This window comes from Mesocricetus auratus, unplaced genomic scaffold, assembly GCF_017639785.1.
Source record: "Mesocricetus auratus isolate SY011 unplaced genomic scaffold, BCM_Maur_2.0 Super-Scaffold_100014, whole genome shotgun sequence".
In the NCBI taxonomy this organism is placed as follows: domain Eukaryota; kingdom Metazoa; phylum Chordata; class Mammalia; order Rodentia; family Cricetidae; genus Mesocricetus; species Mesocricetus auratus.
Window position 1 is genome coordinate 14,753,805 of NW_024429197.1, and position 15,577 is coordinate 14,769,381.

At 45.0% G+C, this 15,577-nt stretch overlaps 1 protein-coding gene across 3 annotated transcripts in view; it reads right to left on the reverse strand.

Annotated features, from left to right (window-relative positions):
- The window catches only part of Csmd2 (CUB and Sushi multiple domains 2), a 558,343-nt gene that overhangs the window by 239,227 nt on the left and 303,539 nt on the right, over positions 1-15,577 (reverse strand). For 2 of the 3 annotated variants that reach the window (XM_040756596.1, XM_040756595.1), the window contains exon 10: positions 6,700-6,821. The exons of the other annotated variant lie outside the window; for it this stretch is intronic. In XM_040756596.1, the coding sequence (XP_040612530.1) occupies positions 6,700-6,821 (122 nt within the window). The remainder of the gene's footprint in view (positions 1-6,699; positions 6,822-15,577) is intronic. 3 annotated transcript variants of the gene reach the window in all.

Here is a 15,577-nt window from a genome sequence, read left to right on the forward strand (position 1 = left end):
TCCTACCCTGCCTATCCTACAGCGCCAATCCCAGCTGTTCCCATGTGTATCCTTCCAGTCAGTAGCAGAAAGCATCACAGCCATGACTTCCAGGACACTTGAAACAGAAAGATGGAGGTCAGATCTGCCACTTACTTGCCATGTGGGCTGGCCATTTCCAACCTTACACCTAGCTGTATTCCAGTTTCCCCATCCATCTGGTGGGTCTGTTAAAACCTAATTCATTATGCAATTAAGAAAATGCAATGGATCGTTTATATAGAAGGATTCTTTTGCTCAATGGTTGGCATAGAATAGACATACGGTAAAAGCCATTATTGTTATTAACAACAGCCTAATACATTTAGCTTCACATTCTTTTGCTTCAAGATAGAATCTAAACCTCTGGGCTGGGTGCCTCGTGAAGTGGACCCTGTTTGTCTTTCCTTTAGCAGCTGATCTGGGCTTGGGAAATAATTTGCATCTTCAGAGGCCATTCCAACCTCAATGTTGTTGCATAGGTCTGCTCTGAGCTCCTTCCTATTTACCCATCCTTAAGGCCCTGGTCAAAGGCCTCCTTTGTAAAAAAACACCGCTGACACTCTAGTTAGCAACTTCTTCCTGAGTTTCCCTAGTACTCCGGCCCCCTTCCAGCGGCACTTCTCTGTATTCTGGTTTTTAGCTTGCACACATGTGCATCCTCAAGCGCAGAAGGCGTACCTAGAGTCAGTGACCAAGCAGATGGCCATCTCTTAAAACACACTGTGGACTCAGTCACCGTGCTTTCTTTTCTGCTGAAGGAGAAGTCGCAGGGTGGCTCCCAGGAGCAGGTTAGAAAGTGTGCACTGCCCTCTGTCAGCAGGAGGTCACTGCACTTCCACAGCTTCAGCTGTGAGACACCAGCCCAAGCACTCATTGCAAGGCATGATCTCGGGTTCCCCTCCCACTCAACATTAGAGCCACCTTCTAGAGAAAGCTCATCTTACTCTCTTAACCCTTATGGTTTTCCTCAGCCACTTCTGGAATCTTATTCATGACCTGCAGATTGCTAGGAGTAACCTTGGAAGGGCCTTCTCTTTAGAGGGCCTGGCTCTGGGAGCCCAGGCTGGAACAACTTTTTCTTTGGTGTGTGGTGGTAGGGCTAATATGGGTCACTAGGCTCCATGCACTGGCAAGGCTTAGCCTAATCAGAGAGACACAGACTGTTCCTCCACAAATTCTCATTCAGACCTTCTCCTACTGTAACCTTCAAGTTCAAAACCAAACGGAGCTAATGTCTTCAATTGTGTTGAGGAAGAACCCTCTGGCCAGCCACTTAGCAACCTTACAGTAGTAAGCTCTGTGGTAGCCTCACTCCACGTGGGTGTGGCAGCCCTTCCCTGCCAAGCAGCTTCAGTTCAACACAATGCAATAAAATGTGGATCTCTCCTTGTAAGATGTTCTGGAGGGGAACCTGCTTCCTGTGTTTTTGGTGCTGCGACCTTAGGCACTTGAACTAGAAGATTTCGAAGTGGTGGATAAAACTTAAAATCAAAACAATTAAAAAGCTCTTTATAAACTAGGGAGACTGAATACTATCCTTTTTAATTTCCTGTGTGGAAGCCCCTGGGACTTTATTAGGTGACAGGCCTTTTAGGGTAGTAGTTAAGGCAAACAAGGTCCTAAAAGGGAGTCCTAAAGAGAGAGGTGTGATGGCCCCATAGAAGGAGAAGGAGGAGCAGGATTGGGAGGAGCAGGAGGCAGTAGTCTTGGGGAGCTCCTCTGTATGCAGAGAGTTAAGGTCAAGGGAGGACAAGATCAGTAGAGGGCTCACAAGCCAGGCAGAGGACTCTGCAGAAACCTAATTTGCCAGCACCTCGATCACACCTTCTACCCTGAAGAGAGCTTCAAGGAAATGAAGGTTGCCATCTAAGGCCCCTGCCTGGAGCACAGTCATTTGGTTGAAGCAGTCCAACCACACTGACATAAAGCACGAGTCAGGCGCTGCTGCATAGCAAGTATGGGGACCCGGAGAATGACTTGGAGCACATGACCAGCGTTGGCCTTGAGTGCACTATTGAAATTTAGGGAAGTTCAGCTTTGGTTTTAGGGACTTCTGAAGAAGGGACAGGAGTCAGAGGCTGGTGCTCCCCGAGATGGGTACAGCCCTGTGTAAAGTAGCATAGGGGTGAACTAGAAATCAGTCTGTCTGTTCTCACCTGGAACTTTCTGACCTTTGAGTGGAACAGGAAGCTGTAATGCTCAGCCCCTGGCACTGACAGGGCAGAAAGCAAGACTTCCTCCACTGATCATTCATGAGGAGTGGGGGCCCTTGCATATGACTTGTGACCTTCATGCTCCTTATGTAGTTTGAAACCTTTGTGGTGAAATCTTAAATCTGAAGAGGGTTATAGCCAGAGATGCTCCCAGCACCAGACACAGGCCAACACAAACTGTCTATGGAAAAACAAAGCAGAACAAAACAAGTTCTATCCCGTCTCAAAAAATTCCCAAAGTTTATGATTATTCTAGTCATATTCTAGTCAATGATTAAACAGCACAGATAGAAACATGACTCTGGGAGCCATGGGAGGTGAAAACTGATCCCCAAATCAAATGTACGGACTTTATACCAACAGACCCAGAATACAAAAGAGGCTTCGTTAAAAACTGATCAAGGCTCTCAGCATCCAAGGAAGGGGAAATGCGATCAAGAACATGTTACAAAGGACCAGTGATGGTGCCACAACTGAAAATTATTTACAACAGGTTTTCAGTGACTGAATTTAACAGCTAGGATGAGAATAAGTGACCAGAAGAGAGGAAAAATGTGAATTGAAGAAACAAGACATAGCGAGAAAGTGAACCTTTTTAAACTCCCAAAAAAGGGAGGGGGAGAGGGAATCAAATGAAGATGGAGCAATGGTGAGAAAGATAACAGTTAAACACTTCCAGAATTGGAGGAAAGGTACAAGCTACAGGTCCAAGAAACTTGATGAACTCACAGGAAGATGTATGAGATGCTCACATCTAGACACAGGGCAGCGAAATGCTGGGCAGTAAAGGTGAGGAGAAGGCCATGAAGCAGACAGAAATGATACCATGCAAGGAAGTGACGACAAATTGACAGTGACAGCAGAAGACAGCAGAGTGATAGATACACCTTCAGAGAAAGTATGGACGCAAATGTCCAGGGGTATTCTTCTAAGAACCAGGTAAAGAGAACATCCCAAGACAACAGGGAGCTAAGACTGGAAAGCTTGCTGGCAACCGGAACATGGGTGGAAAAGCGTGGAGACGGAGCAGGAAGAAGGTACTTTCTGCGGAGTAGGACTGTGATGGAAGTGATTGGAAATTGGGAGGTGGTGAATACACAAGTAAGCCAGAACCAGAAACCGGAACTAGCACTGGCTTATTAACAGTAACACTGGCCGGGTGTAGAAGGAAATGGTGTGACATGGAAACACACTTGCAGAGAACAGTGGAGCCATTCAAACGGTGGTGTTTTGAGATCTCTGACCTCTCAAGAAGAAGAACATATAGAAGTATAGAACTTGCAGATTATAAATATACATATATTTCCAGAGTATTTTAGGCTAACTCAAATAGCCAGAACTGTATGATTAAATATGACTACATAGTCTGAATTCTCTAGTTAAAAAATTATTAGTCTTAAAAAGATTAGCTATGCATCCAAAACACCAAAAAACATCAAGTAAAAGTTGAAAGTAACTAAATAGAAAAGATAAGAAAGACACCAAAAGAAACTTGATCTGATTGCTGGGGATGGGGGAGGGAAAGGGAAGTGTCAAGGAAAAAAATTACCACCAATAGAGAGTCATTACATAATTCTTTTGAAATAGTTGATCTAATAGGAAAGCATGCAATGTTCAACTTGTGTCTCTAATTACACAGTCTCAAAGTACAGAACACAAAAATCGACAGAATTCCAGAGAAAAACAGACACACACAGTCATAGTGGGATTTTAATATCCCTCCCTCATAGGATATTGATTAAGAGGGCAAAAAGTCAATTAAGACATAAGACATATACAAACAGCAAGCCTGGTGTGGTGGAGAATGCAGAACACAAAAACTGCAAAATGTACCTTGAAAATACATACTGTTTTTCAAGCACCCGTAGAACACATGAAAAATGACCACCTCTGGTCCAATAAATATATCTCAATTTCAAGTGAGTCAATATATAGTTTTCCCTATACATAAACTTTATAATAAGTCATTTATATAACCAGAAAACTCCATTGTTTAGAAATCCAGATATATTTCTAAGTAAGATGAAATGATGATGGAAATGGGAAGATATTCAGAACAGGACTGGGGTGTAGATCAGTGAGGGAGCACTTGCTTAGCATGCCTGAGGCCCTGGGCTCATTCTTCAGCACCAAAGTTAGAAGAAAAAATTTAAAAGGGCTGGTGGTGGTGATTCAGTGGTTAAGAGCACTTGCTGTTCTGACAGGGGACATGGGTTTGGTGCCCAGTACCTACATGATGACTTCAGTTCCAGGGTATCTAATACCCTCTTCTGACTTCCTGAGATACCAGGCACACATTTGGTGCCCGTATACATGTACATGTACATGAAACATTCAAACATATAAAATTAATTAAATCTTAAAAACACAAATTAAAACCAAGTGACTATCAGAGCTAAGTGCTAGAACTGTTCTCTCTCTCTCTCTTTCATATATATATACATATATATATATATAAATTTGTAGAAGTCTAGTCAAAATAATCCTCAGATGGAAATTTGTAGCCTTAGATACTGAAATAATATTGAATATTATGAACTAAGAATGAAGAATAAAATGCTAGATGAAAAATAAAATAAAATAAAACTGAATATACGAAAGGAAAGAAATGATGGACAGAAAATATTTTTAAAGAGTTGTAACAAAATCAAACTCAGTTCTTCGAAGAGACTAGCAGCTTTGTAGCTTTTGGCAATACCAATTTTTCAAAGATGTAAATCAGAAAGGAAAAATGACACAAAGCACAATATTAGCAGATATCAGTAAGCATAACTGTGCAATACTCTTTATAATACTTTTACAATACTTCTGAAATTTTTAGTTAAATGCACTTAAGAACGAAACAAACAACCTAGATTAGTCTTTAGTCATTACAGATATTAACTCTGTAGTCTAATCCCCCAACACCAGATCCAGACACTTTGGCTGAAAAAGTCCACAAAACTTTCAAGGCAAAAGTTATTGCAATTTTCCACTGACAATCCCAGGAGGCAGAGGGAAACATTTTTCAAACTGTTTTATGAAGCCAGCATTTTCTTGATACAAACTTCTGGCAAGGATAAAATAAAAGAACAGACCTAACAAAATAGAAACACATTATTAAATAAGGTGTTAGAGAATTAAAGATAGATAAGTATGAAAGTGTGCACACTAAGTGACGAGTAAGGACCTAGTAACAAGACTGGCAGCATTGGGAGAGCCAACAAACACTATTCACTGTGGGATGAGAATCAGGAGCAGAGCAAAGATGGAAAGATGGTACCACAGGTGTGGGAAGTTGTTTGATAAAATTCAACATCCATCCTCAATAAAAGGTCTCGGTAAACTAGGATGTGAAAGACTCCTTCAAGCCCCAAAGGAGACTTCATATATTAAAAAGAAACATTCTCCAGGAAACATCACATAGAATAGTGAAGAAACAAATTCCACTCAACATCAACCAGCCACCATCACAAACGATAAACAGATGGGAAAGGAAGAGATAAAGCCATCATTCTTCACAGATGTCAACTGCCTATAAACACAATGCCAAAGGAATCTCAGATAAATGATCTCAGGATATTTGCTATGTATAAAGAAAATCAAAGTGCAAAAATTGATAACATTTTTGAATGAACATCAAGAAATATTCAGACAATGGATTTTGAAAGCCCTGATTTATATTTATACCAATCGTACTGCTATATTTATATGACATAAGGTACAGATGGTATTTAGGAACAAATATATAAAAAAATTAGTAAGAACTGTAATGGAGATGAATTGGTTGAGAGCCATTAAAGAAACCCTAAGCAAGTAGAAAGACATACCGTATTCATGGACCAAAGGACTCAGCATCAACAAATCAGACAGAATTCAACAGATCCAGACAGGTTGTTGTGGACCCTAGCAAGACTGTCACACTTTTAAAAAAACAACAAAAAATACTTGAAAATGAAAATAAAAACCCAAAACAACAACAACCCCCCCCAGTGACAGAAATGAATACATGAAAGGTTTTGGATAAGAGTTTAACTGCACACATCCTAGATAAATGGTGAGGGAAGTTCATTAAAAACAAGATTACATTCATGTGCAGTTCAAATGCTGGCACACACAGCGTTGCAGTCTAGGCACACACAGTTAAGTATAAGCAAACACACACAAGAATAACAAATACACTTCAGGCCATGGCTGTGTCTGAAGGTGCTGGGATGGGAGAGGATTGGTCTGGATGGAGCACTGTCAAGATAGCTTTTCTTTTTCTTATGCTGGGACATGAATACTCAGTGTTTCTTGAGTTAATGTTACTTATATCTTCCTGTTGTCTTAATAAGTTTTTGTAAATTCAATACCCAATAAAAGCAAGCGGAAGCTCTCTGCAGAGAAGTTACCACCAGGAGGTTGGAGAGTTGGCAGTCCCTTGTAGGCAGTCTGTCCCTAACCTGCCCACGGGACCCTGATTCCCCAACCGTGGGAGCCTTACCTTGGCAGGGTTGAGTGCTGTGATGATCCACACACAGTGTGCGTTGTTATCATACTGAATGGGGAAGTTGGGGGAAGTGATGATGCCCGAGGGGCCTCGGAGGTGGGCATCACACATGCGGGCTGTGGAGAGGAGATGAGACAGACATTTCAGTTTAGCACAGATATAGTCCTTCCTGTCTCCCACGCACAGCCCTGGTCAGACTGCCCAGAAATCACCTGCTTCCTGCATCCACGCTCACCTTTCCCAGCAGGCTCAGAGAGGTGCTACAGTGCCCGGAGTGCTGTTGTATGGGCAGTGATGGACTGTCAAGGTAGACTCAACACTCTCCTGAAGCAGCTCACCTCCACAGAGAGGGTGCAGACCAGGGCTGGGTGTGTCACAGGCACCTAGGGCTACTCCAAGCATCCTGCTCCATTCCTGTTTGTAGCTTATTTCTCCAAACCAGTTGTTTACTGCACTGAACCCCTAGACTGCTTGCCTAGTAGCCTGACTTCAGTCCTTCCCTCTGTCACCTTGCAGGCTTCCTAAACTAGAGTCTCAGGATGTCCTCGTGAAGGCCATGCTAACTGGACTCAGAATGCCTGCGCCCAAGGACTCTCCCAAAATGCCTGACTCAACCCAGCTACAGGCACGAGAGTGGTTTCAAATACCAGCCTGTTGCTTCCTTCATCCATTCCATACTCAGCCCAGGCTTTGGAACAGGCTTTTGACTGGAAGCATAAAGACTCAAGGTGAATTAGAAGTGCTCTCCTCAAGTAGATATAAAGTGTTATCAATCACGGCTTAATCTAATTAAGCTCTTTAAAATAGCTTCGAAACTAATTAGATTAAGGGGTGATTGATCTCATTTAAGGTTCCACATTGGGTCTAGGTGTTTGCTGCCTTTTAAAAACACGTGCTTGGAGTCCTAGACACCCCATTCCTCACTGTTAGCACACAGCTATTTTCATAAAGGGCTCTGTGAGCCTGTGCTATTATTGCCCACATGGTAATTCATCCCCATCGCAGGCAGAGCGCCTAAGAGTAAAGACAGAGTACGCAAACTCAACAGGCCTAAGCATGGGAAATGGACGTGCTGTCAGACTTGCTTTCTGTTGATGACCTTAAACTTCCTGGAGCTCTTCTCTGTGTGGAGCCAGGCATGACAAAGCTGCAGGCTTTCCCAGGGAGCCCCTCTCACGGGCCTGAGAGGCAGGTCCGACGGCTCCCTCCCAGATGTAATGAATTGCTATGCATTGTGTGCACCGATTCCCACACTCATTCATCCCAACCTTTATTACAGGCCAGCCAGAATTTGGGGCCGAGGAAAATGTCTGCAGGGCCCTAGCTTTCTCAGAGACCATGACCAAAGCTGGAGGCATGCATGAGAACCTGAGAGCCCTCACATATGAGCGCAGCAGGTGTTTAGAGGGGGCTCGGGGTCATCACTGGTGGTTATGGTGGTGTAGCTTACTCTGCACCTGCAGGGATTGTCTCCCACCAAAGAGCTCCAATATGGACTGAGCTTTTGTGTGTGCATGTGTGTTAAGGTTTCTGTGCACGTGTGTGCACAGATCAGAGGCCAACACTGGGGGTTTCTCCAGTGCTTCCCAGCTTTTTTTTTTTTTTTGAGACTAGGTCTCTCAACTCAACTGAACTTGGAGCTCACTGATTTGGCTAGGCTGGTTCCAGAATGCTCTAACACTGGGCTTACAGTGCACTGTCACACCCATATTTTATATGGGTGCTGGAGATTCAAACTCAGGTCCTTGTGTTTGTGCAGCAAGTACCTTATCCACTGAGTCATCTTCCCAGTCCCTGAATCGAGTTTCGACACCCTAATCCCCATGCTGTCCTATGTATCCAATTGTTCTTCTCACTCTGTATTGCAAGACTCTTTGACTCACTGGTCATACTTGGGAGGATGACATAGATGAGGACAGGCCTGTCTTGAGGGCTTAGCAACTTAGCCTTTCCAGTTGAAATCTGGCTGTTCAGGCCTGGAGGAACAAGAAGTCACTCCACCCCTGCCTCTTTCTCTTCCAAATGAACAGGTGACAGCACATCCAAGAGTTCTGGTGAGAGTGACATTATATTCAATGATAGACAGGAAGGGACAGCCTCAGGATTCAACCAAGAGGTTCTGGGTCTGCCAGACTCAGGTCACAGACAGGAAGACTCAAATGCTGGGGACAGTCTCAGGATTCAACAAAGAGGTCCCAGGTCTGCCAGACTCAGTGTCATACTTTTCTCTACATTCAAGATGTCTTCCCAGGCCAAGGAGTGCTATTCTAGATTTCTTGAAGTTTCTATGTGTGTCTCTATTGATATTTATATACAGGAGCATGTGGGTATCATACTCAATCACTTCCCACCTTGGTTTTCATGAGAGAATCTCTTACTGAGTCTACAGCTTGCCAATTTTGCTATGCTGGCTGGCAGGCAGGCAAGTCTTCTTCTCTTCTTCTTCTTCTTCTTCTTCTTCTTCTTCTTCTTCTTCTTCTTCTTCTTCTTCTTCTTCTTCTTCTTCTTCTCCTTCTCCTTCTCCTTCTCCTTCTCCTTCTCCTTCTCCTTCTCCTTCTCCTTCTCCTTCTCCTTCTCCTTCCTCTTCTCCTCCTCCTCCTCCTCCTTCCTTCACTCCCTCCTCCTCCTCCTTCTCATTGGTTCTGTGATATTGAACTCAGGTCTTCACAATTGTGTGGCAAGCATTTTACTGACTGAGTCATCTCCCAGGGAGCCCAGGAAGTTCCTTTACATGGGCTTTTCCCTCTGACATGATTCCCAGCTTCACAAAGAGGGCCTGAAGATTCGGTACTCTAGTGCAGAGCATCCTCACACGGCTCCCCTGGCAGCATCTCCCACCTCTTCTGGGAAGTCTGATTTTGCTGCCAAAAGACTCGATTTATCCTGAGCTTGTTTCCAAGAATTAGATGGTATTTGCAGTGTGTTAAAATATGCCAAAGGTAATTAGAGAGAATAGGTCAAAAAGCACTTACCACTTTAAGGACTTGGAGGGGATTAATTAAAATATTACAGTCTGCAGATAGTTAGCACCGAGTACCTTAAGACAGGTTCCGGATAGAATCTTAGCTGATTTTTCTATCTGCTGTCTGGGCAAGGTCAGGCAGGGGAGGCTCCAGACAGACAGACTCCTCACCCTTGAGCAGCCAGCTCCAGGGATCCCACCAGCAGATGGAGAGCTTCTCGATGTGACCCAGATGGGCTGGCCAAATGGCAGCTACTCAGTGTCTGAATCAATGAATGAATGTATCTTCCCATTTTCCTAGATGCAATTGTCTATCTAGCTTCTTCTATAGAGACTTCTCCCCATCTTCTGGGCTTTCCATTTTTCATGCGGACATCACTGTGTTGTGAGGCTGGGAACAGAACCCTAGGGAACTGTAGGGAAACATCACCTGGACCCACAGCCAATTCTAGACTTGAAACAGCTTGACTCCAAAGCAGGGAACCACTTCAAGGGCAAACTCCCCCATCTCTTCTCCCAAAATCTGACTTCTACCTTGATCTAGGCTGTCTGCTCTTGCTACTCCCATGACTGACCTCTCTCCATCCCTGAGGACAATTCCCACCTTACACAAGTTACACCTCCCTTTTTGACAAATACTTATTACATGTTAGACTGGCCTGGAACTTTCAGTCTCTTGGCTTAACCTCCCCAGTGTTGGACCTGCAGGCATGCACTATCACATCTGGCCTCCCACTACCCATTCTGAGGTCAACAAATCCCCGCTGTGTCTGCAACATCTTCCACAGCCTCTGGCTTAACAGAAGTCTTTCTTCTCCTCTCCAATCCCTGCTTCTGACGTCTTCTGCATGACCATCTATTTCCTTCTGCTGCCATTTCAGCGAATGTCTGACAACTCCCAGAACTTAAGTCAGACCCATGGAGACGACTGGGGTCTTTTCTGTTTCCCTGGTTTCCCTAGCATCCTAACCCAGCTTAGACCTCATGGTTCACCATTATGGTCATGTTTCTGCAAATCCCAAGTCTCTCTTCTTTTTCCTCTAATCAGTTGCCTGGGGGATGTCAATTATGAATCATCTCCCCAATATTCTCCATATCTGCTTTTACATAATTGAGCTTTGATGGGAAAAAAATCACAGGAGAAGGAAGCTGATGTCTCTGTAAGTTTGGTACCCACCCCAAACTTTCCCCGGGAAATTCCCAACAACCCTGCTCTGTCAGTTCATCAGCTCCTGCTGCTCAAAGACCCTCTCATGCCTCCATATGGCCCTCGGACCTCTCACCCTTCCCTTCACCCCACTCTGTTCTCCTGGTGGATGCTTTTGTTGTCTTCCTGTATTTGGACGAAACGGGACGCTATTCAGCAGACACCTCCTCTTCCTGCTTATCCTGCTCTAGCAGACAGGTGGCCCCTTTGAAATGCTGGTCCCTTCTGCAGGATCTGAACTACTGCCCCCTCCATTCCATCTGTGGTCATACACAGAACCCTGATGTCCTTGGAACCAGGGAGTCTGGCCATCACAGCCCCCTTTCTCCTCTCACTAATACTTCCAGCAGGGACACTCTGTTCTGTCCCTGGTGCCTTACTTCCTAGACCTCTCTAGTCCACTGATCTCTACCCTTTTCCCCATCTATGGAATCCTCCTGACCCCCTTTTCTCCCCACATAGACTGGACTTCAATACCACTCCCCAGTATCTCCAGCTCCCTTCACACATTCATATTTACCCGGTCAAAAGCCTGTCTTGGCTCAAATATCCTATCTGGTCTTTATTTCTTAACTCTTGGTCCTGGTGGGCACTGAGACAGCAGTGGCCACACCACAGATTCAAGGTTTGCCATCAAAACAAGTCAACCTTCTGCCCCTAGTCCTCCTTCGGTTCTTTCTCAATTCTCTGCAGAATAGCTTCAAAGTTGTGCCAAGTCATTTAATCCCACTGGTATCTAACCTTTGACCTTTCTGACCCTAGTGGCCCATTTCTGCTTGAGCATACATGCCTTGGTTTCCCTCCTACTCCTCAGACCCACATTTCCCTCCTTCTACATTAGCTCTTTCAAAGCAGTTGCGTAAATCTCAGATAGGGGTTCTCAGTATGTTAATGGCAATTTGTCTATATATTTGAAATTCAGTTAAAACAAAGCTACCAGAGGGGTGGGGGAGCTGCTCCACACTGTTCCCCCACATTCCAACTCCAAAGGAGGTCCAGATGCACTTCTCAAGTGCCAGTAGCCCAGAGTCGTTGGAGCGAGGGGTTGAAAAAGCTCAACTGATTGGCTTTGTGCCCTTGGGCAAGTTGGTCAACTACTAGAAGCTTCAGCTTAACATGAAATATGGTTATTGCCACTTGCCTCATAAAGAAATGATGAAAAATGCCTAGTGCAATGTTTTAGACAAGTATGAATGGCTTAATAAATGGGAGCATTGTCATTTGCACATACAGGTAAGGGACTTGGGGACATTTTTTTTTTTAGGAATGGAACAATGAGGTATGTGTTCTAGTGACTCAATAAGACATTCCTACCAGAAAAGGAAAGAGGAGAGAGGAGAAGAAAGAAGAGAGAGGAAGAGGGGGGAAAGGAAAGGAGGAGAAGGAGGGAAGGGACAGGAGAGGGACTATAACTTGGACACAAGTGTTTAAGGGTTTGTCTCAGGAATCTGATCTTGTGATGGCCTCTAAGGAGGAAGGCAGACATTGTAATGATCAGCCATTTAATCCAACCATTTGTACACAGTTTTCATGTTCCCCTTCTAGTTTGAAGCCAAGGGAAATGATGTAGATCATTTCAGCAATGTCTTGATGGGACTTGAACTTAGGCCTTGGAGTCCAAGTATGGTATTCCACTCACCCAAATTATTCTAAATGTACATGCACAGACAGAGACAGACAGACAGACAGACAGAAACACACACACACACATACACACACACACACACACACACACACAAGGGGGTGGGGGGTGGGGAGGGGCAGACAGACAGACAGAGAGATGTACACACATACACAGAGCCATGTTTCCTGTTCACTCCCTGTCAGGTATTTGGTGACATCAACATGAAAGTAACATATACCACCTGTGTTCTGCCTTTCTCTTAGCCTGCTCTTCATGACCAAGCTTTTATAGGGAACTAGGCGTGGTGTTATGTGTCTGCATTCCCCGAACTTGACAGGTAGAGGCAGGGGCTTCAAGGGCTCAGGGTCATCCTTGGATACTGAGTGAGGTAGAGGCCAGCCTGGGCTACCTGAGACATTGTGTCACATTTAAAACAACTAAGATTTTCTAGGAGTCAATGCAGAGGCTAACTCTGGAGGGAAGGGAAGCGGAAGCTGGGACACACCATCAGTTTTGAAACTTCCACAACGAGGGCACAGTTCCATCGTCCTCAGTCACATCAATCACAAATCCGATTCATTCTAGTGGCCTTCGAACGTTCAGAGAGAACCTATTATTTGCCTGTCTGTGTGTTTTAGTATAATTAATTGTGTGGAAAAGTGAATAATTAAAGCCACACCATATTTTACAAGCATCAGAGGGAAAACAATACCCCATGTGTGGCGGCTAGACCGCTTTAGATTACCATCTTCCGGCAACCCATTCCAAAGTGGAGCTTCATGTAATTGAAGGACTTTTGTCCCTTTTTAATAGTATCAGCGAGGTTCACCCAAGCTGTGCCACCTCCCTCCACAAAAAGAAAAAAGAAATCATAATTACAGTAGAAATTCCAATTAGTTTAAAACAAAAGATCTGGGGGGGGGATCCAAAGACTGCCAGACAAGACCACTGCATCTAAGATGGGGCTCTGCTCCTGACTTTCAGAAAAGCTGGGGAAAGATCACTCTAAGCCTTTGGCCTCCTACTGCCTCCCTCTCCACAGCCTGGCTTGAGGAACAATGAGGACCAGGGCAGGAGAAGGCAGGAGGGTCAGGCCGTGCTGAGAACCATCCCCCTTCCCACTTCAGGAACACGCTTTGCTTCTGTTTCAGTCACCAAGCAGTGAAGGAGTGGTTTTTCTGCTTCAATAATGAGGGTACTGTGGCAAGGGCTAAAGATGGGCCTCGGCCAGGACTGCAGAGGAAAAGACAGTGGCTTCTGAGAGAATGCATGGTCACTGGAGGACAAGGTATACTCTGAAGCACCAGCTAAGGCACAGCTGTACAAGCCGGCCAAACCACAGGTGTGCATGTGAGCCTTGGGGGCACCCTGAGCCACTTCTAAATGAGTACTATCAAGTTCACTGCCCCCTTGGTGATGCTGCTGGGTAACGGGGTAGTGTGGCTTCAGTTTAGCAGGGAAGGAAAAGGGAGTCAGAGAGGTGAAGATAAGGGACCAAGGACACACAGCCACAGAGTGGCAATGGCTGGATTTGAATTGGCCACCCCCACCACCCACTTTCACACTAGAAGGGTGTGCAATGGGATAATGGGGGGGGAAGCAGCACAGTGAAAGTGTGTACAGAATTTAGTCCAGTGTCAGATTCACTAGAGGTGGCTTGGATGGGGCTCACATCACATCCGGAGAAAATAAATGAGCACATTGCCCTTCCCCGCCCTGGGCTTTTTCTTGGGAATAAAGTTCTATGACTAAGAACAACCTTTCTCCAAGGGAAAGGATCTTACCACTGTCTGAAGGCCTTGCTGTCCTGGCTCCTAAGAGAAGCTCTGAAGGGACAGGCTGTTCGAGGGTCTACACGCTGGGTACTCCGTGCCTTTCTGTGCAGCTGTCATCTGTCATCCTGGAACTTTGTGCCTGGACTCATGTACCACTCAGTGATTCAGTCATTCCATCAACTCATTTAACACTTGCTAGAAAGCACCTACTGTGTACAAGGCCCTGTTCTGAGCGATGACCAAAATAGGACCCTTGCCCTCTGCCAGATGTTCATCTTCCTTCTAGCACCGACCAAGCCATAAAGTGCTTATGTCACCTGCATCACCCAGCCAGCACCCTGAAGCCAAGCACGAGCGGGTACTGTCAAGTGTGTTTGGAGGGAAGAAGCTTGGCCCAGAGGACACAGGTGATCCATCCAAATGCTCTGTTATACCAAGGATTCTTTCCTTTGTGTCTTTAATTAAACAAAAATGAAGGCAATGGTAGCTATGGAGGCTCTTTGGAATAACATGGTAGAAAGGAGCAAAGCACATCATATGCTGTAGATCATGGCCACCTTAACGTTGAAGAAATAGGCGTGAATGCAAGGCCTGTTTGGAAGATATTTTCATGACTCTTTCTTCCAGATTCCTCATCAACACATTTACAAGACAGACTGAGTTTTAGCTGTGACATTGCATGTTCTTCCATATAATAACAGTTTGGTTCTCTTCCACAGCCCCCTCAATCTATATGGATTTCCTCTTGATGTAAAGGGACTTAGAAAGTAAAGCATCACCTTTGGTCAGAAGGATCCAGAACAGAATCTCTCAGAGAGGGGTCCTCAGCTCTCCGGGGCTGTCTAACAGCTGAGGGTCATCCTGCCCACTGATGACCTTTCACCCACTTCCAGTATTTTAAGATCATTGATGGCCATTGGCAGGCAGTCTTCTTTGGTGTCTGTGACAGGTGGGAATGTGGGCAGTAGGGCTTTTGAGGGCAGGATGGCCAGGTATGCTGTCAGAGAAGCCCACAGAGCAGCCCTTTGATGCCATGCTCCGTGCCATCTCTGTATAGCTAAAAGCATTGCTTCAGAAGCCACAGGTCTGTTTACTGCAGAGTGTGGGCAAAGCAACGAGGACACTGGGACAGAGGGCCAGGATGTCTCCTGTCTCTTAACTGGATGGATCTAACACAGGATGTCTCCTGTCTCTTAACTGGATGGATCTAACACAGGATGTCTCCTGTCTCTTAACTGGATGGATCTAACACAGGATGTCTCCTGTCTCAGACTGGATGGATCTAACACAGGATGTCTCCTGTC